Raw genomic sequence first — 27,656 nt, forward strand, 5'->3', positions numbered from 1 at the left:
TTCATGCAGTTTTTCGTTTTAAATTCGTTTCTGTATTATATAATAGCAATATATATATATATATTTATATATATACATACTATATTTATATAATTCGAAAATTCTATTAAATTAAATCAGTTAGTCTTTCTATTTTCGATCTAGTGTCCAATAATCATGAAAATGAAAAATCAATCGACTTGAAACTCGCATTAGGAATTCGAATTACTTTCTTTGTCCTATGCATCTATTGTAATTATTGCTATAGTGCATGTATTAATGCTGGCAATCATTTCATTTATGGAGTTTATCGCAAGCTGGACGATCTCGTTGAGAGGCCATTTTTCTCAACTTATTGCTGTAAATATAGTCACGCGTAGAGAATAAGTTGAGTAAGAGTTTTTAAGCAGGATGATATATATACTGCCATTGTGTGTGTAGCACTCTACGTTTAAACGAAAAAAAAGTGATATGAGCGTGGAAAAACGTCGACGAATTCGGTCTCGCGTTCCAATGGAAGATAAAATCGAGAGATATCAAAACGTGTTGTGATTGAATGATATGTGCAATGAAAGTACAAAGTTATTCATGCGTTATTTCATGGTTCTACAACGAATCATTGTAATTTCTAACAAGGAGAAAAGAAAAGCCCGAGAGAGAAAGAAATCAAAATTCTTTTCCCGGAAAATGTGATTTTTGTGATTTGCGTGATTGTGATTAGTTTTATTTTCTTCCTTGCGATTCGAAACGCGAAAATGAACGCGAGCGACCGAAACTCGTCGATTTTTCCCGGGAGTAAAAAAAATGATTATTTACACATATATATGTATATATACATAAACCAGAACACAATCTTTGTGTCCGTAGCACTGTGATGAATATTTTGATAGACTATAAAAAAAGAGTAATTATTATTATTACAAAATAACTATTTCTGGATAGTAGACACGTCATAGATTTAATCGATTCTATTAATACGTCGTGCGAGAAAATATTATCGTGCGTAATTTACTAACTAGCCGCAAGGTTAATGCCCATTTTAAAGCAAACAAACGTGACAATTCGCGTTTTCCTTTATTTTTCTAAAGATGCTCCACATAAATCGCGCGGAAGAATTACGCAAATGATTGGGAGATCTCTGATTTTTCACCAGCGAATATTTTATTTATGGTTTACCGTATTCGTGATGTACGATTTGTGAAATTCTTTCTGTCTTTTTCTTTATGAAGCAATTAAGATTATCCTGTTTCACAAGGAAAATAAAATATAGTACATCTACAAATACAGTCCTTCTCTTTTTGCATAGTGATTTTTTTATTACAAGTCAAATATATCAGAGATGAAATCCAGAATAAAGAAGAAAATTGCTTATAAGCTTATATGTATACATAAGCTTTTATAAAATAAATCAATGCATTATTAATATATTATCTTTTTATAATATTAATATTACAAATAATTTAAATATTAATTTCTTGTGATTTGTAAACATTGCAACATTAAAAATCTTCTTTGTAGAATTGTTTAAAGAGTTATAATTCTCCATTGCTTTATATTCGCAAAAGATGAAATTCACGTTATTAATTTACTACATTCAATATTCGGTAAACATTTTAATCAAATCAAATTTCGCATGATTAAAGTGTTGAAAGTAAGAGAACCTTCGTTATCGTTTGCGTCTTTCTTACCGTGAATTAGAGGAAGGCAGCTTTCACTCCTCAAAATATAAATTAACTTTGTAGGATGTAATGCGGTATATAAAAAAGTCGCTGTACGTATAAAGAGAGATTATTTTTAATTGTCATTTTCTAGCGGAGAAATTGGATAATCATATATACGCATATAGCAATCAAAAGCTAATAATTGCACATTTAATTTCGATTAGAAAAGAGAAACATTTCGATAGTCACTTTGTATCTAATTTATTATATATTTTGTCTTATCCTTTTTTTTTTTTTTTAGAGGAACGAGTGTTCTTACAAACAATTTTAATCAAATTTCTTCACGTTTATTCGAGAGAACACCAAAATTTTTTCACGAAGACATTCAAAATTTTTAAAAATACGTTATTTAAAAAATTTTATCTACTTTTCTCCAAGAAACTTTTTATGATTAAAATTTCTTTTTTTATAACAAACATGCGATATTATGTAATTTATGCGCTTATTATGTTCGTAAAATCAATAAAAAGGAAAGAATCCTTTTTTAAATCTTGGTTCCTTTTTTAACTTGAATAATTGTAAATTAAATTTTCTCAATTATTTTCGATTATAATGAATTACATATGAATTTGCAGCGGTCAAGTTATTTCCTATTCTTTTATCGAGACCGAAATGTTGTATATTCCAATAGGCCGACGTGACAGTGAATATTGAATTCGTGTACTTTTTCGCAATTCGCGAGATCGATTAGCTAGATGCGTCTTTTAAACAGAGACGTTGCAAGACATATATTGTACAGAACGATGGCGAGAGCAATCGCGCCTCTTGTTTAACGAGAACGACTGTAACCGTTGTTAAATACATTTTGTCGATGTTTTCTTTTTGAGAAATAAAGTAGAATGTCGAGACGATAATTAAATGATAAATCGAACGTTGAAGTTTATTCGAGGAACAAATCCTAGCTCGAATCCATAGATAAAATTGCGAGCAGCGAATATCATAGAAAATAGTGAATGGCAAGGATATGTAAATATATATCATTGCCTTGTTCATTGTATATATAATTTATAAGGGTGGCATAGAAAAGCATCCCGGTGGTTCTCGCGTCGACGATGATAAAGAGTTTCGATAAAGCAATTAATACAGAGATAAAATAACAGATTGTCGCGCTTTGGTAAAATAATAATGTAGTTCTTATCGATCGCAACATTTCGGTGTCGACGTCAAGGACCATCTTTTCTCTCGCCCAATAATAAGCACAGGCGATCATCTTACGGTGATTGTAACCGATTGTAGTTGTATTTTTCTGGCTTGATCGAGATCTTGTTAGTGTAAAGTTTACTGAGAAGTAAGCAAATATATCAAATGATATGTGCATGAGAGGAGGTAGACTATAATATGAGACATCCTTATCAGAAATTTAACTCCAATATTATTCCATTTCAACAGGCGATAATAATGCGTTTCCTTTCTCTTTCTTTTTCTAGATCAGAATTCTACTTATAATATAAACGGAGGTGGATTGAGCTTAGAAACATTAAAAAGTTATATAATTGTTATAGAAAATATAAGCGATTGTCAAAGTTGAAATAAACGCCAACTTGCAGAGCATAAACAGTAATATAACATTAATTTATGTCAGTATTATAATTTCCCAACAATTATGCAACTGTTATATGTACAACATGTGTTACATTACATTTATATTGTCGAGTAGGGAATATTAATTGATGTAATATTACTGTTTTTGTGTTTTGCCAGAAGTTCTTAATTAATTACATTTGCATGTGCTCGACTGCTACAAATATATTCCGAAAAGGAAAATCGTCGCTCAAAAATTTACAAAATTACAAGAAAATCAAAGGGACATTATACAGGGTGTCCCGTAAGTTTTGATAAAGCGGATCATAAACTGAATCGAAAAGTCCTCTACCATTTTGCAGTTTTCGCAATATATAGTTAACGAGATATTAATTACTAAAAAAATTACTGAATATTGGTTTTCAATAATTTTTTACTCAAATACTATCAACTTTACAGAAAAACAGCGAGAGACAAAAATGTATATTTTCTTCTCAAAGAGTTCTGAGAACTTTTTCAGAATTTTTTCAAAATTTTTTAATACCGTATTCCTCATAATAAAATATTGATAGAAATAAGAAAATGCAGTACTTAAAAGTTAATAAAAAATTCTGAAAAAATTCTTAGAGTTCTATGAGAAGAAAATAAATGATTTTTGTCTCTTGTAGTTTTCTGTAAAGTTGATAGTATTTGGGTAAAAAATTATTGAAGATCAATATTAGGCAATTTTTAGTAATTGATATCTTGTTAATTATTGCGAAAATTGCAAAATGGTAAAAGACTTTTCGACTCAGTTTAATCCGCTCTATCAACACAAAAGCGCTTGGCAAAAACTTACGGGACAACATGTATAAATTAAATATTTACCCAAAATAAACATATAATTCCGCTAAAAATCAAAATGACTTTATACAAAATCAACATTTTGACTTTCATGATGTCAAAATAAAGTCATTTTGATTTTCTCTTGACTCGATGTGTTTCTATAATTATTAATTTCCAAGCAAAACAACAAGTCATGATATCAAAATGATGTCAAAATGACTTCAAAATGATCATCAAAAGTCATTTTCTTCAATCATTTCCGATTCATTTTAACGTCATTTTGACGTTATCGTGACTTGTTGTTCTGCTTGGGATAATATATAGCTGCACATAACTTTTTTTCAAAATAAACGAAGGAATTCTTTACCGAACGAGCGCTGCGGACAGTACAGGCGCTACTTCGCGAATGAGTCGTTTCGAGAATCCGCCAGAGGTTAGGCGCGTCGCGGCGACGACAAGACTGACAAGAACAGACAAGAATCGAGACAATCGAGAGGCGCGTCCGAGTACTCCGAGCGGCGAGCGCGAGTCACTCGCGCTCCGAATCGTGACTTTCTCCGCCGGGATTAGATCGTACGAGTTACGAGTTACGACAAGCTGGTGTGCGATGCGAATGGTTCGAACGTGAGACGTTCAGAAATACGTCTGGCGCGTTCCGTCGCGTTCTCGCAAGCGCGGTGTGCGCGAACGATGAGAATACCGGGGACAGGTCGGGCCTGAGGTATCGGGATCGTGGTTTGCCGCGGTAGCAACATCGTCGTCGTCGCGTCGCGATCGGATGAACCGCCGATCGTCGACGGGAAATTGGGCGTGTGTCGCGTATATACGAGGAGGAAGGCCAGGCCAGATCTCGTCGATGGGCAGCGCGCGCCGCGCGCATGCGAAAACGGATACGCACGGTGAGCCTTTTTGACGGATCCGTGACCGCTGCAATGGCGACGGCGCCTGGCGACTCGCCTACTTTCTAAGCTCTATCGAGGTGAGAGGCTGATCGCGCGCGCGTCTTCTATCGCCGCGTTCCTCCGCTGGACCGTCATATCTGGTCGTGTCTCGGGGATAAGATAATCGAGACGAATCCTGATAGAACCGTCGTGCCAGAGAATCAGGCTCAACGTCGTTGTCCTCTTGATAATCTGGAGTAATCTAGACTAATCTGGAGGAGGACAGGACACGTCGTTCTCCCGTGGCGATGCGGCAGGCAGTCCGCAGGTGCAGCCGAGCGTCGTCCCAGGGCTCCGGGATATCCGGAGAATGCGCGACACCGCCTCGCGACTTCTCTACACGGATGTAATCCTCCCGGTACGGCTCGCTTCCATCCAGCCGACGAGGTCCCGCCCGTCCTGTGTATCCTCGATCTCTTGTCCTCCGGGCGTCGGCACAGCTGACAGATCTCAACTTCGGTCTTGCTGATACCCGCGTGTGGACCCTTCTACTCTTTTTCCCAGGTAATGAACCACACGAACGATTAATCGGATTAACGTGACGCGGCACCGAAGGTTCGCGTATGACTCGTTCTTGATTTTTAACGCCTACGCATCCGGCGATTTGCGTGTCTATATATAAGACTGTGAACTTTAAACGGGTTGCTCCAGTGCGACTTTGATATAGTGATCGTTAAATGTGAGAAGGTGGACTCGTCTTGTGGACAACGGCAGTGGCGTGATTTGAAGATCGTTCGAGAGGATCGTAAATCGTAGTTGGATAGACTCAAACGGCCAAAACATGGGGAACTGCTTCAGCAGCCCGACGGACGTGGAGAAGGAGAAGCCGGACAGGATCGGCAATCCCAGCATAGAGGCGGTCGCGTCGCAGGTCAGCCCGGTGCCGACGCCGCCGCCGGATCCCATCAGGCCGATTCCGCAGATCCCAGACATGGACGTTACGACGGCGAAGATATTTGTTGCTTTGTACGATTACGACGCTCGCACCGACGAGGATTTGAGTTTTAAGAAGGGAGAACACTTGGAGATTATCAATGACACGCAGGGAGACTGGTGGCTGGCCAAGAGTAAAAGGACCAGGCAGGAGGGCTACATTCCCAGCAATTACGTCGCCAAATTGAAATCAATCGAGGCAGAACCGTGAGTGGCTTTGCCGTTTTAAATTGGACTAGGCGTGATAATTTTTATCTGTTTAATCAAAGCCGATATTGCTGATCTTTGACCTTTATTTGGATGGTTCCTGCACACCAGGTGGACGCGGATAATAATTCAGGTTGTTTACCTTTTAGAAAGACGCAAACATCGTTCTATCTTCCTTGGAATGCAATAAACAAAGATAAAACGACATTTGTGTCTCCCCTAAAAGGAAAGCAACCTCAGATGTTGAGGCCTTCTGCTAATTCTAGAAATAGGGAAAAGATAAACAGCAAGTTAAACCGAGATTAAAGTTATAAACCGAGATTAAAGTTAATCTTACATTGGTGGACCTAAATGGAATACAAATAAAACTTGATAGAAACTTTCAAAAATTAATGCTCGGATTAAAGCGAGAACACATAGCCATTCCATCAAATGAAATCTTTGATATTTAATAATAAAGGATACTTTGCAGCAAGAGACGGACAACACAGTGAATCATTACAGCCTTGTTGTTTATTAATGTTAAACAAAGATGAAATGATCACTATGTTACACTGTATCTCTCGCTGGAAAGGACTAAAAATTATGTACGATATTAATAATTTGTTATAATCGGCAGGCAAAAATTCGTCGTGCTGATCATGATCTAGTCTACGAAATAAGTCAGAGATTGATTCGCAACAAAGAATCTTGGCGATTAGTAAGTGGAAGAGCAAATCTGTAAAAGTTGTAACGCTAATTTGCATTTACAGATGGTATTTCAGGAAGATTAAGCGAATCGAGGCTGAGAAAAAATTGCTACTGCCGGAAAACGATCACGGCGCGTTTCTGATAAGAGACTCCGAGAGCCGACACAATGATTACTCCCTTTCAGGTAACGTCATAGAACGATAATAGAAACTACCGGTCGTGGTCGTAACACCGACAGTACGATAACAAATAAATGAATAATGATCGGGCGGGATCGTGCGGTAGCGTGCGATCTGTATGCAAAATTGCGAGGCCATTAAAGCGCCAAAGTGGAATATATATCGATGATTGTTGTAGTGCGTGATGGCGACACGGTGAAACATTACCGTATTCGTCAATTGGACGAGGGTGGCTTTTTCATCGCCAGGCGAACCACGTTCAGAAATTTGCAGGATCTTGTGGAGCATTACAGCAAAGACGCGGATGGCCTGTGTGTTAATTTGTGCAAGCCTTGCGTGCAGGTAAGTTCTACGAGTGACCGATACGGTTCTCAGTATAAAATAACGATTCCTTTTCTCAGTATATTAACGGTAATAATTGATAGGTAGATAATAATCGCCGTATTATCATTCGCCGCTGCTACAACAGTCGTAAGAATCGCGTGTTATTAGATTTGACGAGGGGGAGTTTAGACAGAGATTCGTCGAAGTAAATACGTCATATACTTAACGCGCCATACGTCACCTCGGCGACAAAGTTTCATTTATCGCTGAGTTAGGCAGGTCTTTATTAATAATGAGACGATACTAACGGAGAATTTGCGTTATAATGTTATCTACTGTGTTTTTGTTTATTTCCGTGAATGAGACTGCGTTTAGCGGAAATTTGTTGTCATTGAAATATGGAATTGCATTAGATGAATGATCTCAATTAAAACGTGTGATGAGAAGGAACGACTATAAATAATATGGTCATAGAAATCTTTTTAAAATTACACATACATATTCCCACGCAACAAATAGCAGCGGAAGTCAATTGGGATTATATTGATGAATATTTACATAAACTGGCTTTATGTTTATTTCCTACCAGTATCATATACATATAATACTGTCTAAACTCCAACACTTGCAACGATGCCGATCGATACGCTGATTATTCGCCCTAATTACGATGATGGTGACAAACTCGATCAACCAAAGTATATTATTACTGTTATGTTATTATAGAAAATATTGTTGCTATTAATACTAATAATTAATCTTTTTTTCTTTCTTTGTTATTACCTCTATTATTTCGTTATTATAAGCATTATTGCTACTAATGCACAATACTTTAGATCGTCGAGATATCGTTCCGAGTACAAAACATTTACAACATATCAATTACATCGATTACATCTGTAATTTTCTAATTCAGTTGGTTTATTTTTGAAAAATCGCGAGTAGGGAGATCGATTAGATGAAACTTAATGTCACAGCAAACGAGGTATATTTATATCTAATTTATATTACTTATTGAAAAAAAAAAGAGATCGGTTTTTTAGAAGCATTGATAAGCACTTGTTGCGAAGTTCGATGTCTGAATAGATTGTGTTTGTTTGTCTGTTTATTGCTTGCCCTACTTCCCGGTGGATTTTCTTGGTAAATTGAATGTCCTAATATACGCCATAACACGTTTTTTCGATTCCTTTTTCTCGACGTAAAACGCTTTTATATTTCATTATGTCTGGCCTGTATATACAGCACAAGCCCGTTCTATATGGGATTATGTTTCAAAAGCAGTAGATTGTCATTCACTTAGAGATATCTCGTATAAAAGCTCTGTACATTCGATGTAATTTCATATTTACAACAACTTATCTCATACACCAATTCATCTAGCATAGTAGACATCTCGCGAGAGGTGTAATATATATAGGTAAATATAAAGAACCGAGATTGGCAGCACACACAAGCAAGGAAACGACACTTGCGTTTCACCGCGAAATATCGCGCTCTCGTTTGTGAATAACAATTTACATACGAACTCTTTTTTTATACGTATGTATAAATTTATATGAGTATTGAACGCGAAAGCGAGAATCGGCTCGAATGTATGTGTGCTCGAAATCTATCTATATACAGGATGTCCCAAAAACGTTCCTACATATCTCATCCGTTATTCAAGAGGCGAACGAAGAGCGTGAACGAGTATATATGTGCATGATATCCCGTTTAGATCATGTATGTACGCGTATACCGCGTATTTCTGAGATTCGCGGCATGTTTTTTTTTCTAATTGCGACATATTTGAGACATTCTGCATATTGTGTCGCTCGTTATTTCATTTTCCTCTTCGTCTTTCTCCTAAAATTCTAAATATCTGTTGGAACGATCTCGCGATCATGTTTACCGTCCGGGATCGTTATTGGGGTTCTTACACGATTGCAGGACATGGAGCAAAGTAGGTTTGTATCCGCGAACAAGGGAAGTTAAGCGCTAGCGCTCTCATTTTTTTTACACTGCGTAGAACATTGTCTCTTACGCTTAGCTATAGAATTTGTTCTCATAAAGGAGACGAAACGAAATATAGTTCGCCATTAATGCAGCCGATCAAACACCTTCCTTGCACAAAATCGAGTCTCGCGTGTCTGTCCCCTTGTCGACGACGGCTGATTCCGAGTCTGGCTTTGTTCAACAGGTTGAGAAACCCGTAACGGAAGGCCTTAGTCACCGTACGCGGGACCAATGGGAAATCGATCGTTCATCGCTGAAATTCCTGAGGAAGTTGGGACAGGGCCAATTTGGCGAAGTGTGGGAAGGTTTGTGGAACAACACTACCCCAGTGGCGATAAAGACGCTCAAGCCGGGCACCATGGACCCGAAGGACTTCCTTGCCGAGGCGCAGATTATGAAGAAACTCCGACACGCTAAACTAATTCAGTTGTACGCTGTGTGCACGATGGAGGAACCGATCTATATCATTACAGAATTGATGAGGAATGGCAGTCTTCTAGAATATTTACAAGGTATGCAAGGTACGATTTTATTCTTACTGGCCCTTTTATCACTATATTGTGTGATAAAAGCTTCTTAAATAATCAAAGGATATTCACGAATATTTTTGTTTAAAAATATGTGCCAGTATTTTAAATTAAAAGATTGATCGAATATATTTCTACTTTTTATCTTCTTTAACTTATATTGTCAACACTTTAACATTATATTGTTTGGTAATGTTTTCGCTAAAAATCTAAAGATTTAGAAGCATTTTGCTCTAAAAAGTTTCCAGTTTTCTGCTCTTTAAATAAAAGAACAGATATATTTCTCAGTCTAGTTGCATATTTTATTTGCTCATTAATTCTTCAAGGTGTCATCTCAAAATACTACTACAAAATCGATAAAGCTTATTTCTGCTGTCGTATCTTTTCGTTACATTACCGTTGTAGCAATCATGTATGATCTTTTAGGAAAAGGTAGAGGCCTAAAACTACAGCAACTAATCGACATGGCTGCGCAAATAGCTGCCGGTATGGCGTATTTAGAGTCGCAGAATTATATTCATCGAGACTTGGCCGCCCGTAATGTTCTCGTAGCAGACGGAAATGTCGTTAAGATCGCGGACTTTGGTTTGGCTAGGCTTATCAAAGAGGATGAGTACGAGGCTAGAATAGGGGCGCGCTTCCCTATTAAATGGACCGCTCCTGAAGCCGCCAACTACAGCAAATTCAGTATTAAATCCGACGTATGGTCGTTTGGAATTCTCCTTACCGAATTGGTCACATACGGTAGAATACCCTATCCAGGTGAGATTTTAAAAATAAAAATAATCTTGTATTGCTATATTTAACTTTTAAATTTTTAATTAAAATTACATAAAGTCATTTTTAATCATTTTTAACGTATGTGCGATTAAATTAATAACATAAAAATGCATTTTATTCTTTAGGTATGACAAATGCTGAGGTTCTTCATCAGGTGGAGCATGGCTATAGAATGCCAAGTCCACCCGGCTGTCCCGACACACTTTATAATATCATGCTGGAATGCTGGAACAAGGATCCTATGAAAAGACCGACTTTCGAGACGCTTCAGTGGAAACTTGAGGACTTTTTCACTATGGAAGGTTCCGAGTACAAGGAAGCGTCTGCGTATTGAATAGAGGATTTCGAATTCTTCTTCCATATTGCTCCATTAAGAGATCCGGTAACTGTACCGTCACTTCGTCGACGGCGATCGTTACGATCTTCTTCATTGATCTATTTGTGACACTAGTTTTCGCGATACTTTTGGAAAAGTATCGCAACTTTTATACTCGAATGACTATGATCATTTTGCGAACGATCAATAGTATAGTTTTATTTGACGGTAAAGTTTTCTTTTTTCCTCCGTCTCTTTTTCTCTCTCTATACGTTTTTTTTCTTTCCTTTTACATTCTCGTCTTCGCACATTCTGTCTGCCATAAATCTTGAAGAATATTTGTACATTTTTATCTGTATGACTTGACAAACGTACATTGGCATTTTGATAGCTTTACCAGGAGCGGCGACGAAGTTTTAGATATCGTTTTAGACCGCAGTAAGGATGTTGTACACGTAGACGTTAAATGGCCTTTGTAAAATCGTTTATAAGTGTCAGTTAGGTAGACCTCGATCATCAGGGTGATAATTCCGAGTGATGATGATGGTAGTAGTAACGATGTAATATATTTGTGTACAATATAAGTTGTACTTCCTGTATTACAATTTCCATACATACACACTACATATATATATATATATATATATATGTGTGTAGTGAATATATATACATATATATATGATACGATGAAAAATCGATCTCTTGAAAATTGAACCGACAATGTGAGAGACGAAACGACGGACCATAAATATATAATTTTTCCTTCTTTCTTCTCACTCGAGCGTAACACGAATTTAATTACGACGTACTTCCGCGAAACGAATATACAGAAGTCGTCGAAATGATTTCGCAGGCCGTGTGCGAAGATCGGGGGAGCTATAATCCGGTCCGTCCTAGATAATGCGGAAGACTGTCCTGTAGTGATTGTGTCGAACGATATTATATTTTTTTCGTCTATCTCGTCTGTTTGTCACAAAACGCGACAAATACTGACACAAACTGCCAGCTAACGTTTTCTAAGATATACTTGTTACTTATAACGTGTAAGATCACATTTTGGAAGTATATGCGTGAGAGTATGCATCTATCTATGCATGAGAAATGTACGATATTTGCTATGAAGGCACGAAACATCCAGTTTACCATTGTATCTTTAAGTACTATGAGAAGAGAATGTATATCACGAATTACGTCATCTTCGTTAATCATTCGGATATATTCATGTTATCAAATTCGTCATTTTTATATATTTTTATATATCGTCCCTAATGTTTTATTATACTCATTTATCGCGATTTTTCACGTTTGTGAATGACTCAAACTTGAGAATAATTATTACGCGAAAAAATAAAATAAGTCGATAATGTTAGATATATACTTTATAAATGTATGACTCCATAACGGTAAATGATGTAAAATTATATAGATATTTTAGCAATATTTTGATCCATTTAACACATATACGGAATGTGCCAAAGTCATCGCCATTCCTTTTTGTCTATTGATTTTTCTATGAATTTAGAGTTGATTTTTCCATGATTGAAATATTACTGGAAGTTATCTTTCAAAACAATTTGTGCAATTTTACAATAAATGTTTTATTGATACAAAGATTCGAGATAATTTTATCAAGGTATTTTAATTGAAAGACTTTTGTCAAAAGATCGACTCTAATTTCATCAGAAAATAAGCCTAGGGATTTGATGCAAATCGTACAAAACATCTTGAAATACGTGCGCGGTAAGGATATATATGTATATGAGAGCGTATGTATGCACATCACTCTAGCATCCATCTTCTGTTCTGAAATCAGAGCTGTGTTAATAGTACCAAATTGATCGCAAATTTCAAAGAAATGCGTGCTTATGGATGGTATCATCGTTGGAGAAATCTTTGTAAATCTGCACGATAAATCTTTGTAATACCGTTATCCCTTAGATGGCTTAGATTAACGATACATCGACCAACTTCCCATATAAGAAGTACTATTTCTCTTTCAATTAAGCTTTATTTTACATTTCTCTGAAAAATTGTAATTTAGTAAAAGAAAATGTTATTTATAAGAGAAAACGTTAAAGCAATTTTATATTTTAAAATTCATTTTATATTTAAAATTAATTAAATCGTGTGCATGAAATCTAAAGAGGATCATAAGTTGTGACATTGCACTTGTAAGAAATAAGATAAAAAATACTATCAATTATAGATATAATAATAATGAAATGTAATGCAACGATTACAAGCACAAAACGGATGAAAGTTTACTGGAATTCCTGTTATAATTTTTATTTAAACAAATTCTTTTTCTGTAATTAGAAAGGAAGACGATTTCTCTATCGAATAATTATATCATAGGAATTTGTGGCGAGTGAAAATAAAAATACTTTAGATATGTAAGAAATAATTGATAAAATAAACGCAACAGTTTTGTTTATGAAAATGAGATTATTCAAAAACCTTTATTATAAGAGAATTATTCTGTACATAAATATTTAAAAAGGAGCATTTCCAAAAGATATATCAAAAGTTATCCTTAACAGGAAAGATTTATTAATTTGAATATGTGCAATTAGTATATCCTGAGGAAGAAATAAAAACGAAATTAATTTAGTCAAATAAACAATTTCTTGTAATGCCCCAATTGCATATTCAAATTAATAAATTTTTTAAATAATTCTTCATTGAAAGAGTTAAAGACGAACTAGGTAAATTAGTTCAGTGAAAAGAACAATTTTGTTCTCAATGTACATTTAATTATAGACACACAATGCGCGTACGCGTCTAAATATTTATAACACACGAGGAGAGTGGCAAGTTGAAGTCGCGAGGAACGCGTGAACGCGAGTTTCGCTGCACTAGTGTTTTATATGGCGTTTCGCAGGTTTCGCTAGATACATAAAATCACCAGATCCGCAAGCGCGCGTCAGCGACAGGTGTCTCCTGGCTATACAGGTGTTCTCTTCAGTCGGCCAGTGGTGGTCAGCGGCGCGCATTCGTGCGTGCGTGCGTGCATGCCTGCGTGCGTGCGTGCATGCGTGCGTGCATGCGTGCTCCGTTCCGTTCCGTATCGTACCACTCTCGTGTCTCGTCGTGGCGCGAGGAAGGACTGCGCTTTCCTCTCCTTCGCGAGTACGAGTTCCGTTCCGTTTCGCGGACGAGACTTTTCCTACGAGAAAGTGATATATCGCGGGCGACGTGAAGAAACGCGGTGCGACGCCGTGTGTGTCGGAGCTCTGAATAATGACTCGGTCGAGGCGCAAAGTCATCGACTCAGTACCGAGAAGAGAGAGAAGGTGAACGAGAGAGAGAGAGAGAGAGAAAGAGAGGGCAAGAATCCCTCTCTTTTTTTCTCCTGATATTCACGGTGCTTTCGAATAAACGCTAAAATTTTCACATGCCAACAGCGATCTACGCTCGATCGATGGAAGGATGGATTCACGTTGCACTGGGATATTATGTTAATCACCTTTTACGGTCAGAATGAGAGAGGAAGAGCTCGAGATATCACTCAAGGTAATCGCGAGGCTCCCGGTTTCTTACTTCCGTTCCCTCTAGTTTTCTACTTTACTGTAATTTTTTCATTTCTCTCCATCTAGATTTCTCCAAATTCCACGAACGCGTTTGCTCCGTTCTGTGTGCATCAAGAGAGTAGACCGTGATAGAGCGTGATCGAAAAGAAGCGGACGCATTTTTCATATTCGCGCTTCGTCCGCCGTGATTTTCCGCCGGAAAGGAAAGCGACCGTCTCGTTATAGCGCGTCGTCTTGCTACACACGAAGTTATTATTTCCGCGGCGAGGCCGCACCTCGCTCATTTTTTTATTCATCTGCTCTAAGACGCTCCTTAATGCTCGCTCTCGACGTGACGAGTGACTTCTGCCCGGAGTAACTCAGCGGATAGACTTGACGAGGCATCTTTCATGCACAGACTTTTCCAATTAGTAATTTTTTTCACTTAAGACATTAATCGGAAATAGAATTCATTCTTTTCTTTCGCTTTCCAAATTGGTCAGATTTTAAGCTTCTTCTGGTGAAAGTTTTTCTCAGAATTTTTCATATAATTTTTCAAAACTTCTATATAATTTTACATATTTCTCACATTTTTTATACAAATTGGAACATTTCTCAGAAAATTTACATCTTTTTTCAGAATTTTTCGTATATGTTAATTATGAAATATCGTAAGATTTCTAAGATTTTTTGTGAGTATAATTTCTGATGAAATGTTATAAAAAATCTAAAAAGTTTAAAAATATTTTTTAGAAATTATGGGATGAGAAATATTTCAGAATATTTTAGAATTTACGAAAAATTTTAAGAGATGATATAAACTTTCTGAATATTTTTGAGTATTTTTGAAAAATGTTCCAATTCGTATAAAAATTATGAGAAAAATTTTCACCAGGGTCGAGCTTAAAATCCATAATTTAGAGTGTTTCCCTTTTAAAAGACATAGTCGACATAGCTAAAAAAATAAGTCGAATTTGACTAAAAAAAATGATCTTTCAAAAACAAGTTGGAATTATCGCTCGCTTTCTTCATGATATTAAATTTACATATAATGGAATTATACGTTATCGATATTTATTCGTAATTATTATCTGCCAGTCACATTTACGTTGTAAATTAATTCACTTGCAACGTCTGTATCAGTTCGTTCATCTGATGGTTATGATATTTACGCGCCGTTAACTTTATTATCTGATCGTATGTTTTTTGCTAATTCGAGATTCATCAATGCTTAAGACTTATCCAAGTTCTCGAGAATTCGCGATGCTCGCCGAGAATCGACTCGATAAATTTCACACGCGATTAACACGCGAGGCAGAACCTGACGTATATTAAACTGGTCATGGAGAGCTGAACGGAGAATCGCAAATGCATACATCAAATATATAATTAAAGAATTAAATAATATAGTTTTACGCAATTTGAAAAGCAATTAAATCTCCATTAGTTTTTTCACTCTTCGTCTGCAGTCTACAGGTCTTCGAACTTTAGTACAGATTTTTATTATATTGTTCCGGACTATATAAAAATTTGAAATGTACCTATAAAAGTTTAATGGCTTTAACCACGAATTTTTACTGCCATAAAAGTTGGGGATTCCAGATGGCACAGAGAGTTTAAAAAGAATTTAAAAAAAATTCAGTCGTATGTCATCAATTCTGAGCTCATTTTTAGATGTAATAAGAATTTTTTTCATAATTTTACAGAAAAAGAATTCTTTTTGTATTTGAAAATCAGAATTGAATCACTGAATTCTTTTTGAACTCTTTGTGCTATCTGGGGATTACATTTTATTTATTTTTGACAAATTTAAATTTATCTATTAGAATTCACAATTAATTGATGTGCCTTTAAAGTCCAACATTATGGAGAGTTAGAAATAAAATTCAGACTCCTTACTTTTTCAAGTTGATCAAATTTTAAGCTTCGAGTTCCATCATTCTGCTTTCCATTTAGGAAATAGAAGTGTAATTCTATCTTTGTTTTATTAGTCATTAAATGCCAATTAAGAAGGCTAAAACGACATTTGTGTCGATGTCTTTTAAAAGGAAAACACTCTAAATGATGGACCTTGAAGCTTAAAATTCGATCAACTTGGAAAGTAGAAGAAAATGAATTCTATTTCCAATCAATGTCTTAATATTCATAGAGGAAGAATATTGAAATTGAAGTTTTTTTTAAATTGCAGCCGCACTCTTAAAGTGGTAACTACAAAAAAAGGGAAGCATATGCGAGTTCGGTGCTGCTCCAGTGATCTCTGCTCATCTCCCGATTGCCGGTAACGGTACTTACTCGCGTTTTCATCGCGTCTGTTGTCGAAGACTACGCATTTATGCTTTTCTTATCATTATTTATACAGCACGTCCCCGAATTACTGGATGTTCTTTTAATCATATCTCCTTCGGAATTTGGATAAGAATTTCCTTGACAGGGATATCATGGATGGGCAACTATCTCTACATCGCAAATATCTTTACAAATTCCGCTAAAGCCAACTTGAAATGAATGACAAACGTTACGCTATTAATTTATTCAATTTACGGACCGTGATACATGTTTATTCGCTAATTATATCAATAAAGCTATCGTTGTTTCCATCGATTTTGAAGCTGAGAAACGCACAAAATAGAAAATATATTTAATAACTTCCGGGACAGAACATCCTGCAATCCTTTCGTTTTCCCGTACATTGGAAACCAGTCGAACGTGGAGAATACGATTTAGTGCGATTTACAACTATCAGGATGGATAAGTCAAGATAAGAATGCATGTATGGAGTTCAGGAAAATCTTCGGCACCGATTAGATATCAATTTTATCATATCGCTGTTCAAATATCTGTAAATACTTTGATATTTTCGTATGCGAGCATTCCTGAGATTCTTTCCATCGCTGTCCGTGTCGCTTTAAATTATAAAGCCCGGCCTAAACCATGTCGGTGGAGATTGCCATCGGCGACCGGTTTTTTTGTGGATTAATGTCTTTATCGATATAACCTACTTCCTCACGCAACGCTCCTCTGGTTGTAACTTCTTTGCGTACATTATTTGAATTATGACCCTCGATAGTTCGATTAATAATATTCTATATTGAATATCTAACCCACTTCCTCACTCAACGTTCTATCGATCATATTTGGCAAAATTATTTGGGCCATGACTCTCGATGGTTCGATCGATATAAGTTATTAATTTATATAAAATAAGAACTACTCAATAAATATTCTACGTGTGATTCTTTATTTTCCAAATAATAATATTAATATCTCTCGCTTAGGTGGTGATAGTGGGCAACGGCGCCGTGGGGAAGTCGTCGATGATTCAAAGGTTTTGTAAAGGTACTTATACCAGGGACTACAAGAAGACGATCGGCGTCGACTTCCTAGAGCGTGAGATCGAGTAAGTAACCACTCGAACGTGTCGAATCGCTTCAATTCAAAATTAAGTTGATTCAACGCAAACGTGGCATTCAGAGCAAGAGGGAGAGTCTCTTCCAATTTTCAGTTAAATTAATCGATGATTAAATTAAAAATAAGAATCATATTTTATACCATATATGTGAGAACACAATCAATACGAACTAGAAATGCCTATATCGGTCGAAGCTAAATCTTTAATGCTGAAATAATTCAATGTGAATTATATATATATATATATTACACACACACACACACACACGCGCGCGCGCGCGCGCGTATATATGCATGCATATATATCATATTTGTAATCATTCACGCCGAATTGGTTTTCTGAAATTATAAACGAAATTATAAACTACTGTAATAATATCACACGAATTGAATTAAATTGACAAACAATTTTTAATAATTTAATGCCCAATTAGGCATCTCATATTAGAAAGATGTTAAAATGCTGAAAAACTGTAAATAAATTTATTGCGAAAAATATTACCTCAGCCGGAAATCGAACCCGGATCTCTCTTGTATTCCGTACGAGCATCCTAAGCCTTTAGACTATCGAGGCTAAATTAGATATCACGATTGTCGTGATACTAAACATAGTGAGAACTACACATAGTTCATTTAAAAAAAAAAAGAAATTCTAGACTAGAAGATACATACATTAAATTGTTGTTAGCACTTCTGCAAATTAATTAACTTAACCAGAAGTTGATGGAAAAGGCTCTTGTTCTAATTGTGTAATTAATTTATTAATTTTAAATCTTTAAAACTCAGGGGAATTATTTGTTCAGGAATATTGTGGATTAAAATATAATCAGATATATTATATAGATATAATAATGAGATATTTAGAGCAGAAAAGGATTTGTAAATGTTTCACATATTTTGTCGATGTATAAATCATATGACGAATGTTAGTACAAATTAAATTCGGGAATTGTGTTTACTGATCGGATTATTCGATGCTGATCATTATATACCGCTACATACGAGTATATAAGTTCGAGAGCGACGTGCCTGAGAAAAACTTGATTTTAATCGTGCCAGCGTGAGCTACCGTGGGATACTTCTTGTATCCCCTCTTGATACCAACTACCGATGTAATGTCGGTCAATATATTGGAAGGATTTTATTTCTCGTATACGATTCATTGTTTAATATCTATCTTACGATTAATCATCCTTTGTATAGCAGTTGCAACAATTTGACCCTTAACTTTTAATTAACTTGAGGCCCATATGCATTCGCACAAATAAAATTAGGAACATAATAGATAATCAAAAAATTAATTAGTATTAAAATTAAGATTATAAATTTTGTGATAACAGTAAAATATTCGAGAAAATCCAAAGATAAATTTTTTTCCTAAGATTGTGATTGATTAAATAGTATTATGACAAATAATAAGTAAATGTGTAAATAAATACATGTTGTGCTGACAGAGTCGACGGTGAGGATGTAAGATTGATGCTATGGGATACTGCAGGACAGGAAGAATTCGATGCAATAACCGCGGCTTATTATCGCGGTGCACATGCCTGTGTCCTCGCTTATTCAGCGACTGATAGAGATTCTTTCGATGCTATTCCCTCGTGGAAACTTAAGGTACAAATCTGTAAATTTCATTTAAAATTAGTAGAGGAATGAATTTAATCTGCTAAAATTTAATTCACTTAAAACTTTTTATTGCTTATTAAAATAAATGAAAATTATTTGCCACCTTTGATTAGGAAAAATCGATTCTAAAATAGCAGAAAAGCTCTATTATTAAAAAATTCACTTTTTTTCTTAGACAATAGACATTCTGTATAATTTTCTTAAAATATTCTCTTATAGGTCGAGAATGAGTGTGGAGAAATACCCACAGTCCTGGTGCAAAATAAAATTGATCTTGTCGACCAAAACGTAATCGATGCGTGAGTATGCGTTAAACCATTTCTATTGAGTTTTTTTTAAATAAAACTTGCAGGTCTGAAGCATCTGATATTACAGGGACGAAGCCGAAAGGCTCGGTCGCACCTTAGGTTGCAAACTCCTACGGACGTCTGTGAAGGAGGATATCGGCGTGATGAGCGTCTTCCGACATTTGGCATCCCGATGTTTGCACGAGATGCGTCGCTCCGACGATGACTATCAGGACGATTTGAGATTATATTCTGCAGAACCTAGATCTCCTTCTGTCATCAGTAAGTAGACTCAATTGTATTGCAAAAATTTGTAATTTGTCTGCAGTATGAATGAAGTTATATCTTTTCTTGTTTTATAGGTGCGTTTAGTCCGGACGGGTCAATGTGTGGTCGTAACGCCAGTAATGGAACGATAATCCTTCGACCCGGTGGCAAAACGAAGAGTCATAAGAAACGAAATTTCGTAAAGAACGCTTGTAGACTCTTATAACAATGGTGTACGTGAGATAGCATTACATTGCGTTTCGAGTGTTACACGAAGACGTCAAAGGTACGGGTGGTGTCTTGTAAATATATATAGTTTATTCTCTGAAGGCGTAAACGGACGGTGATTTACAGTGTCCGTTAGTGCAAATTTATTGTATTCTAATTAACGGCCTGCGATGGTTTCGTGTATAAGAACACAGTACGCATAACATTTGGGAACTCATTAATTTAAACGCAATAGGAATAATCACCATAATTATGCTCATAATGTTAACCAAATGGTTGTAGATTATAAGGTATGGAAGATTAATCGTAAAATATACAACTGTGCGTACTCGCAAAATGCGGATGGGAATAGTGATACGAATATGACGCGTAATTTGTAAATATCTCGCCATATTATCGTATATATGTTTAATGAATTATTAATCTTTAAATTGCATTGTATTCAAGGACCAAATTATGAAATTAAGATTTTAATACAAATGTAGTGTTAAATAATGACAATAATAATAATTATTATTTACAGATTAGCGCGTCGATATTATTTCAAAATATAATAATTCAAGACCATCTCAACTTCATAAAATATTGAAATTCATTTTGAATTAAATTTTGAAATTAGGTAAAAATGCATTTCAACATGTATTGTGATTTAAGGCTTTTGTTTCTGTAATGTAGCTATTGAATTTCGACGTCAAAAGTGAAAAAGTATATGAATTTTTTTCACATATTTCACTTCTGACGTTATAATTCAATTTTGACTGTAGCGAAAATATAGAAGCCTTAAGAACAAACAAGTTGATGAGAATATAGGAGTCTTAAGAACAAATAAGTGAACTACAGTTTCCTAAAGCAATAGTATGTTACAATAAGTTACTTAATAACTAATGTTGTATTTTTACTTAATTGTAATATTACAGAACACAATAAAATCTCTGTACATTTTGCTAAAAGTAAAATTACTTTTGATAAGCGAAATCTTAAGAAGAGGCGCTATAAACGAGGAATAAAGAGAAATTCAAATTAATCGTATTCAAGAGAGAGATACAATTAAAATTTGAACAAAAGGGGAGATTCTGGTCTAGAAGTTTGATTTTTAAGCTATTTTTTACGAATTTTTTCTGAAAAATTCGTAAGGTTTATTCAAATCAGGGTTGTTCCTATATTAGTACATCATATTAGTACACATTCAGGGTTGTTACAGAAAATAAATTTTTTAATTTCCTGACTTTTCCAGGTTTTCCAGATGAAAATGAAAAACTTTCCAATATAAAATATGTAAATTTTAACACATTTAAAGTTAAGAGTTGTAAGAAAGCTAGTCTATATTATTAAAAACAACGCAAAAAAAGCTTAGTAGCATACTAAAATTTTGGGTGTAAATTCAAGTCAACAAAAATAAATTAGTATTGGAAAAAAGAATGCAGTTACAAAAAAGAGCGATCAAATAAAAATACTGTATAAAATATAAATTTTAATTATTTTATTAAAATTGTTTAAAGTGTGCAAGTTTTGAACGTACTTCATTATAAAAACCTCAGATATAATATTAAAAGATTATAACAATTATCTGGAATAGGAGCAGTTTAAGGAAATTGTGAGCAAATTTCAAAATTCCAGACTTTTTTACATTTTCCCCTGACTTTTCCCGGTTTTCCATGACCAATATCAATTTCCCTGATCTTTCGCGGTTTTCCAGGTCCGTGGCAAGTATATATTTCGAGTATCTTTTAGAATTCTTTTTATTGTAATTTTCCAAGAAATAAGTCTTATATAACAGTTGTATATGTAAGTGACTAATGATTTCTCAAAATCTATTTGAACAATCGCGCCCAAATTTTGCGTACATCTTTGGCGCATATATAGTTCTCATCTAAACTACAATAAAGTTAAAATGTTTATTTTTATTTATTTTACAGCACTTTAAAGATGAGAAAATTCGAAAAAATCGGAAAATAATTTTCAAAATAACATTTTTTGTTCTTTCTAATATTTTTTTTTATCATAGCCAAACTCATATGCTTTAAAGCCGGGAGCACATAGAAAAACTAACTTTTTAAAAATTAAAAAATAAGTCCGTGAGACGTAGTCAGTAAGGAAATCGTAACATTGGATTTGCTACTGGTCTTACGGTCTCTGCTGTGATTGGTCAATTCACTTACTGCTTGCGTGTTACGGCCTTACGCTCTTGTCATGGGCTTAAGAATCTCTTTAGGTTTTTGTTTCACACGAGCAGAACAGCCGCAATCATGGTCACCATGTAGTGTCTTATTTTTTTCATGATCTTACATAAACTGTCATAAGGCTTACTTCTTGGAAAATTATAATTAAAAAATTTTTAAAGATACTTGAAATATGTACTAATATGTAGGAACAATCCTGATTTGTATAGGCTTTACGAATTTTTCAGAAAAAAATTCGTGAAAATAGCCTAAAAATCAGCTTCTAGACCAGAATCTCCGCTCAACAGAATTTCTCAAACCAAAAAATCAAATTATTTTTGACAATAAAATAAGATAATTTAACCATTCTTATTACACTCGAAACTAATCAGTAGCTAAATGTCTCACAAAATAAATAATCATGTTAGAGTGAGTGTAAAGAGGCCATTTACTTTATATTTGTTAATATAACATTCAAATAATATTTAAAATTTTATAAGTGCAGTTGTACACATCCTCTAGAAATTCCTCTTTATTTTAAACGTACAGATTTGAAAAATGTTATCGAATGCTTTTTTAACCTTCTTTTTTTTATTTTTCTAAGTTACTGAAATGCCAAGTGTCTTAAAATATGCTTAGGAATTGTATAAACGCCGAGAATCGATATCGCGTCACTATAAGATTAAATCCAATCAATCACATGTTGTTGCATTCTGTACACAGCCAAGCGTTCCATTTGAAGTAGTTATTTGCAATGTGGAAGGAAAATGGAAACAGCCGTGCAGAAAAGATGTAAAGAATATATCTTTCCCAATTGTCTCTTAATTCGCTACAACAGCGCTAGACCGTCGAAAAGATTCGTCATTTGAGATGATGTATGGAAATTCAGACAAATTCAATTTGCTGAGGAACCTCTTGATGTTATTTACTGTGTCATCTCCAAGATGTGCATCTTATCGATATAATCGAGCAATCCCTGTAATCTTTTCTTGACTCGCTTTTGATCATCTAACGTGCATCCAAGAATAGCGGTCTCGAAGATCTTATCGGAATGTCCTATACTATGGGAGGAGCAAGCATTCATAAATTCTGCACATCGCTGTCGAGTGCCATTTGGGTCTTGTCGCAAGCCTACGACCAAGCTGTCAATCAGGCCATTAACCTACATTAATATAACAACCAATTAGTCATTGAATTCTAAAATTATACACTACCGCTCAAAAGTTAGCAGAGAAGCACCTTATAATTTTTAAATAAAACCATGTTTTTTTACAGATATAATTATTTTATTGAAAATATTGACATATATATATGAACGTACACTATTTGAGTAGAGTTTAAATTTAAAACAACAAACTAACATATATATTGAATGTTAGATAACAAAATTTATTAATTGTATTTTCACAGAAGAGAACAAGCAATCTTAGGCTGTTTTTTAGCTAGGACACAGAATATTATACTATGTTCCACTATGTAAGATACTTGTTGAAACACAGTTTAGTTTCATAGTGTAACACCAGAATGCATTGTAGTCTTCCATTCTTTCTTATAATTATATTTATCGTATCAATAATAGATTTATGATTTTTATTTAGAATTAAGTTATAATTTTTTCAAAATTGGCGATTTTTAGAAGTTTTATTACAAAATAAGTACCAACTACCAAATAACCTTTTGAAAAATTGATAACATTGACATATTTTACACACTCGTACTTAGCTTTTTACTATGTCAAGCAGTGTAACATTGTGTCATGTGTTCATTATTTGACCTTAGCTATAGGTTTCTTCGTAGTTTGAAGTTGTTTATATATTTCTCTGAAGATTGTTTCTTGTGTAATGATAAAGTGATTTAAAAAGAATATAGCTTAGTATTGAAACCCATAGTACTATAATTACTTTATCTAAGGAAGGTTATTTAAACTTAAGCTCCTCTCAAATAGCGTACATTCATATGTTTATATCGATCTTTTCAATAAAATAATTATATCTATAAAAAAAACATGGTTTTATCTAAAAATTGTAAAGTGTTCCAAACTTTTGAGCGGTAATGTATCTTTAGGCCTGTTCTTTTTGGCTGAACTTTTGCACCGGTTCATCTTTCTTTCTCTCCTTTCCTCCTGAAGAGAAAAGGAAGAAAGATGAACTGGTGCAAAAGTTCAGCCAAAAAGAACAGTCCTCTTATAAGATATTGTAAGTGAATCTCAAACCTGATGTAATGCTTCCTGTTGAACATGATCTCGTTGGACTGTGACTAATACATCTACAGTAGAACAGCGCATGGACAATCTATCAGCATACCTCAAGATGTCATCTCTATCAGCTGAATAAAGGATATGATAATTAAAGATATATATGATAATGAAAGATATGTTTTTAATATCACATCAAAGAAAATTGTTTAAGTTGGGGGGGACATAGGTGTTAAAATAAAATAATTCTAGGTCTCTTCTTTTTCAAAAACCGTTCTGAACTAATATACACTGGTGCAATAAATTGGAGTTAAATTAACTATTAGGCTTTCCAGCAAGAAACAGTTTAATGCAGTAATCATTTTATCTTTGTTTAACATTACTAAGTAAAGATATAATGATTCACTGTGTGTTATACTGTGTCATCTGTGTCTCTTGCTAGAAAGCAACTTGTATTTGTTATTCCAGTTTGTTTTTTTTCTAAAAACAATAACACTGTTAACCAAGTAACCTATATAATGATTTATCCTGTGTAAACCTAAATACTTCTTCATATTTTTTTCCACAATTAAAGGTGATAATCTTAGAAATACAATAATAAGTTAAAACATACGTGGAATACAGTAAGTGATAGTAAATTAATCACAGAATAAAAAAGTATTCTCATATTGAGTAGTATATCTTTCTCCTCTTTTCTTTGTCCTTCTCTCTCTATCATTCCAATTTAAATTAAGCCAAAATATTATGGGGCATTCCATTAAATACAGTGAATTAAGTCGTCCACTCACGTTCCTCGAGGGTAAAGAGCAAATCGTTATTCCTGAGGGTGTCCAAGGTCGTCAGCAGACCGTCCTTTTCTTCCATGAGCCTGGCGGCATCCTTTCGCAGTTGTTCTACGTGGGCCTCGATGTGGTCCAGCAGACCGACTAACCTGTCTTTCGGTTTCTGCTCGTTACTCGGTTGCTCCGCGCTTTCCATGCTGCGTTTCCTCGTCTAGCATCGACTCCCCGGCGAGATGAGACGGCCTAATTGGATCCTCGACGTCGATGCAAACGAGATCACGACAGATCGCGTGCGCACCTGTCCGACTGATCCTGTTAACTCACGCGACTGCGTCAAGATTGGTCGAGAGAATTAAAACTAAAACACGTAATCCGTATACCATTCGATTATGTTTAACGCTAAACGTCGCGTGTCCTACGTTCTGATCAGCTTGGCTCGACTCTAATGACTCGATGCGAAGTCATATAAATAAGTACGACGAAAACCGGAAGCGAGAAAGATATCTTGCTATTACTGACGATGTGACGATTACAAACACGCGGATCCGTCTGCGGCCCGTTAACTATTTCCTCTGTGATATACAAGTTGATATAAATGAGTTAACTGAAAAAATTCATGAATCAAATTTTATATATAAATATCTATATGTTATTAGATTTGTATCCACTAGTACCTCAAAATAACTGTATTCGTCTACATTAACCTCTTTCGTTGGAATGCTTCAACCTTTCAAATCGTGAGCAACATGTATCCTACTTTACCGATGAAACAGCCGATAAGAATTTAAAATTTTGCATGTTAATGTGTTCTGATAATTTTGTCCATATCTGTATATATATTTTTTCCGTCCACATTTGTATATATATATATATAATTATCTATTTTTTTTTTTTGAGAAATTATGCAGTTTGTCAATTTCTCATTTCGAATTTAATTGCTGATTTGACTTTGGTTTCCAAACTAACCTAAACTAACTGATCGCGTCGTATCGTTCCTTTTCTTTTTCCTGTGCGAGATCAACGTGCGTTCGAAGTAAGACGTGTCTCTGAATTTATTTTGTATCCATGTCGTTTGTATGTCATCGTGTATCGTTTCATAAAACGTCGTTCCGCGTTCGCTCGAAAAAGCGCGTTGTTGCATATATCCTGAATCATTTTGCGTTCTGTTAAGTGTTTCTCATAAAATTTTTATTCCATTTCAGGTCCATCTAATTAACACTAATCGCAACAAAATATGGTGAGTAAAGCAATATCTGCAGTTTAACCTCGACATATTTCGCACGTTTTTGGATACGCATAAAAATTTCACTGTTTTATTGTATTATGTGTGTGTGACAAGGTAGATTTACATCATAACCTCTCTTTTTTAAAACAAGTTTCAAAAATGTATCAAAAATATTTTTTCAGCCACGAGAAATCAAAGAGATCAAGGACTTTCTGTTGAAAGCCAGGAGGAAGGATGCTAAATGTAAAATATTTTTATTAATTCAAGAGTTTCTTCCTTGCGAGTCTCATCTTATATGAATGTAATTGATTCCCCTATTCTTTCTTCAGCTGTGAAAATCAAGAAAAACGCAGACAATGTCAAGTTTAAGGTCCGCTGTTCTCGATTTTTGTATACCCTTGTGATCACAGACAAGGAGAAGGCTGAGAAACTCAAACAGTCCTTACCACCAGGTATATGATTTTTTCATGTTTAAAATTGAAAATTTTTTTATCACTTGTAACGTTCTTAAATATACTTTTTTAAAATAACAAATTTAAGAGTATCTACTTTTAGTTTAATACAATATGAATATTTTTTTAGGTTTACAAGTAAAGGAAGTAAAAAGGAGTGAACGTGTGTAAAATGACTAAATAAACTATCTTTTAAACATGAGTCTTTCTTTTAATTTCCTTATGTTAGAGTTATAAGAATTTCATATTGCGTTTCGACAAAGTAGCAATTTACTAGTCTTTTTGTTCGAACATTAATGTCCTGACAGCTCTCTTAAAAATATTTCTCGGGAAAAGATATACAGGTGCACTTCATATTGCTTATCTTAAAATAATATTGTGTAGTGATAGAAAAAAGCTTGAATTAATAAAAAGAGCGATTTCAAACGTAAAAACAATGTTTTCTGATTATAAATTTGCAATACACATCTTAATTGTATAGAATAAATGTGACATTAGTCAAACGTGACAAATTAATTTTCTTTTTAAAGGACACATTTGACACAAATATCCTACCTTTCTTAATCATTAAATGAATA

General features: G+C 34.7%; 4 protein-coding genes across 6 annotated transcripts; 3 read left to right on the forward strand and 1 right to left on the reverse strand.

The window, feature by feature from the left end:
- The first annotated feature begins 5,592 nt into the window (after positions 1 to 5,592).
- On the forward strand, positions 5,593 to 11,090 carry Src42A (Tyrosine-protein kinase Src42A). 2 transcript variants are annotated; one of them, XM_018502338.1, is made up of 6 exons: positions 5,593 to 6,127; positions 6,880 to 7,001; positions 7,175 to 7,338; positions 9,500 to 9,836; positions 10,269 to 10,604; positions 10,748 to 11,090. In XM_018502338.1, exons 1-6 carry the CDS (start codon positions 5,769 to 5,771, stop codon positions 10,954 to 10,956), a joined length of 1,527 nt encoding a protein of 508 aa, XP_018357840.1. In that variant the 5' UTR covers positions 5,593 to 5,768; the 3' UTR covers positions 10,957 to 11,090. The 2 variants fall into 2 exon arrangements, with proteins under 2 accessions (XP_018357840.1, XP_018357841.1); XM_018502339.1 differs by having other exon boundaries at positions 9,500 to 9,827.
- Positions 11,091 to 13,898: 2,808 nt separating this feature from the next.
- Rab23 (RAS oncogene family member Rab23) lies at positions 13,899 to 20,775 on the forward strand. Its single transcript, XM_018502096.1, has 7 exons — positions 13,899 to 14,231; positions 14,343 to 14,451; positions 17,723 to 17,844; positions 19,310 to 19,472; positions 19,704 to 19,783; positions 19,860 to 20,053; positions 20,134 to 20,775. The coding sequence occupies exons 2-7, from the start codon at positions 14,419 to 14,421 to the stop codon at positions 20,262 to 20,264; spliced, it is 723 nt and encodes a 240-aa protein (XP_018357598.1). The 5' UTR covers positions 13,899 to 14,231; positions 14,343 to 14,418; the 3' UTR covers positions 20,265 to 20,775.
- A 2,146-nt stretch (positions 20,776 to 22,921) lies between these two features.
- Positions 22,922 to 26,218, reverse strand: LOC108757647 (BAG family molecular chaperone regulator 2). 2 transcript variants are annotated; one of them, XM_018502128.1, is made up of 5 exons: positions 26,106 to 26,218; positions 25,921 to 26,005; positions 25,408 to 25,759; positions 24,638 to 24,750; positions 22,922 to 23,587 (listed from the first exon to the last, which is right to left on the reverse strand). In XM_018502128.1, exons 3-5 carry the CDS (start codon positions 25,595 to 25,597, stop codon positions 23,351 to 23,353), a joined length of 540 nt encoding a protein of 179 aa, XP_018357630.1. In that variant the 5' UTR covers positions 25,598 to 25,759; positions 25,921 to 26,005; positions 26,106 to 26,218; the 3' UTR covers positions 22,922 to 23,350. The 2 variants fall into 2 exon arrangements, with proteins under 2 accessions (XP_018357630.1, XP_018357629.1); XM_018502127.1 differs by having other exon boundaries at positions 26,076 to 26,218.
- A 153-nt stretch (positions 26,219 to 26,371) lies between these two features.
- RpL38 (ribosomal protein L38) lies at positions 26,372 to 27,280 on the forward strand. The gene is made up of 5 exons (XM_018502456.1): positions 26,372 to 26,434; positions 26,604 to 26,638; positions 26,809 to 26,869; positions 26,956 to 27,078; positions 27,209 to 27,280. The coding sequence occupies exons 2-5, from the start codon at positions 26,636 to 26,638 to the stop codon at positions 27,247 to 27,249; spliced, it is 228 nt and encodes a 75-aa protein (XP_018357958.1). The 5' UTR covers positions 26,372 to 26,434; positions 26,604 to 26,635; the 3' UTR covers positions 27,250 to 27,280.
- Positions 27,281 to 27,656: the final 376 nt, after the last annotated feature.

This window comes from Trachymyrmex cornetzi, unplaced genomic scaffold (assembly GCF_001594075.2).
Source record: "Trachymyrmex cornetzi isolate Tcor2-1 unplaced genomic scaffold, Tcor1.1 scaffold147, whole genome shotgun sequence".
In the NCBI taxonomy this organism is placed as follows: domain Eukaryota; kingdom Metazoa; phylum Arthropoda; class Insecta; order Hymenoptera; family Formicidae; genus Trachymyrmex; species Trachymyrmex cornetzi.

What these genes read in the sequence shown, in the direction of transcription:
- LOC108757647 (XM_018502128.1), bottom strand. Translation starts at nt 25,597, where the DNA reads ATGGAAAGCGCGGAGCAACCGAGTAACGAGCAGAAACCGAAAGACAGG. An exon ending in GCTCTTTACCCTCGAGGAAC is followed by an intron (nt 24,751 to 25,407) that starts GTGAGTGGACGA and finishes TCCTTTATTCAG; the next exon opens with CTGATAGAGATGACATCTTG. An exon ending in AACAGGAAGCATTACATCAG is followed by an intron (nt 23,588 to 24,637) that starts GTTTGAGATTCA and finishes ATATTAATGTAG; the next exon opens with GTTAATGGCCTGATTGACAG.
- Src42A (XM_018502338.1), top strand. Translation starts at nt 5,769, where the DNA reads ATGGGGAACTGCTTCAGCAGCCCGACGGACGTGGAGAAGGAGAAGCCG. An exon ending in TGTGCAAGCCTTGCGTGCAG is followed by an intron (nt 7,339 to 9,499) that starts GTAAGTTCTACG and finishes TTTGTTCAACAG; the next exon opens with GTTGAGAAACCCGTAACGGA. An exon ending in ATATTTACAAGGTATGCAAG is followed by an intron (nt 9,837 to 10,268) that starts GTACGATTTTAT and finishes ATGATCTTTTAG; the next exon opens with GAAAAGGTAGAGGCCTAAAA.
- RpL38 (XM_018502456.1), top strand. An exon ending in CAGGAGGAAGGATGCTAAAT is followed by an intron (nt 26,870 to 26,955) that starts GTAAAATATTTT and finishes TTCTTTCTTCAG; the next exon opens with CTGTGAAAATCAAGAAAAAC. An exon ending in CAAACAGTCCTTACCACCAG is followed by an intron (nt 27,079 to 27,208) that starts GTATATGATTTT and finishes ATATTTTTTTAG; the next exon opens with GTTTACAAGTAAAGGAAGTA.
- Rab23 (XM_018502096.1), top strand. Translation starts at nt 14,419, where the DNA reads ATGAGAGAGGAAGAGCTCGAGATATCACTCAAG. An exon ending in TTCCTAGAGCGTGAGATCGA is followed by an intron (nt 17,845 to 19,309) that starts GTAAGTAACCAC and finishes TTGTGCTGACAG; the next exon opens with AGTCGACGGTGAGGATGTAA. An exon ending in GACCAAAACGTAATCGATGC is followed by an intron (nt 19,784 to 19,859) that starts GTGAGTATGCGT and finishes CTGATATTACAG; the next exon opens with GGACGAAGCCGAAAGGCTCG.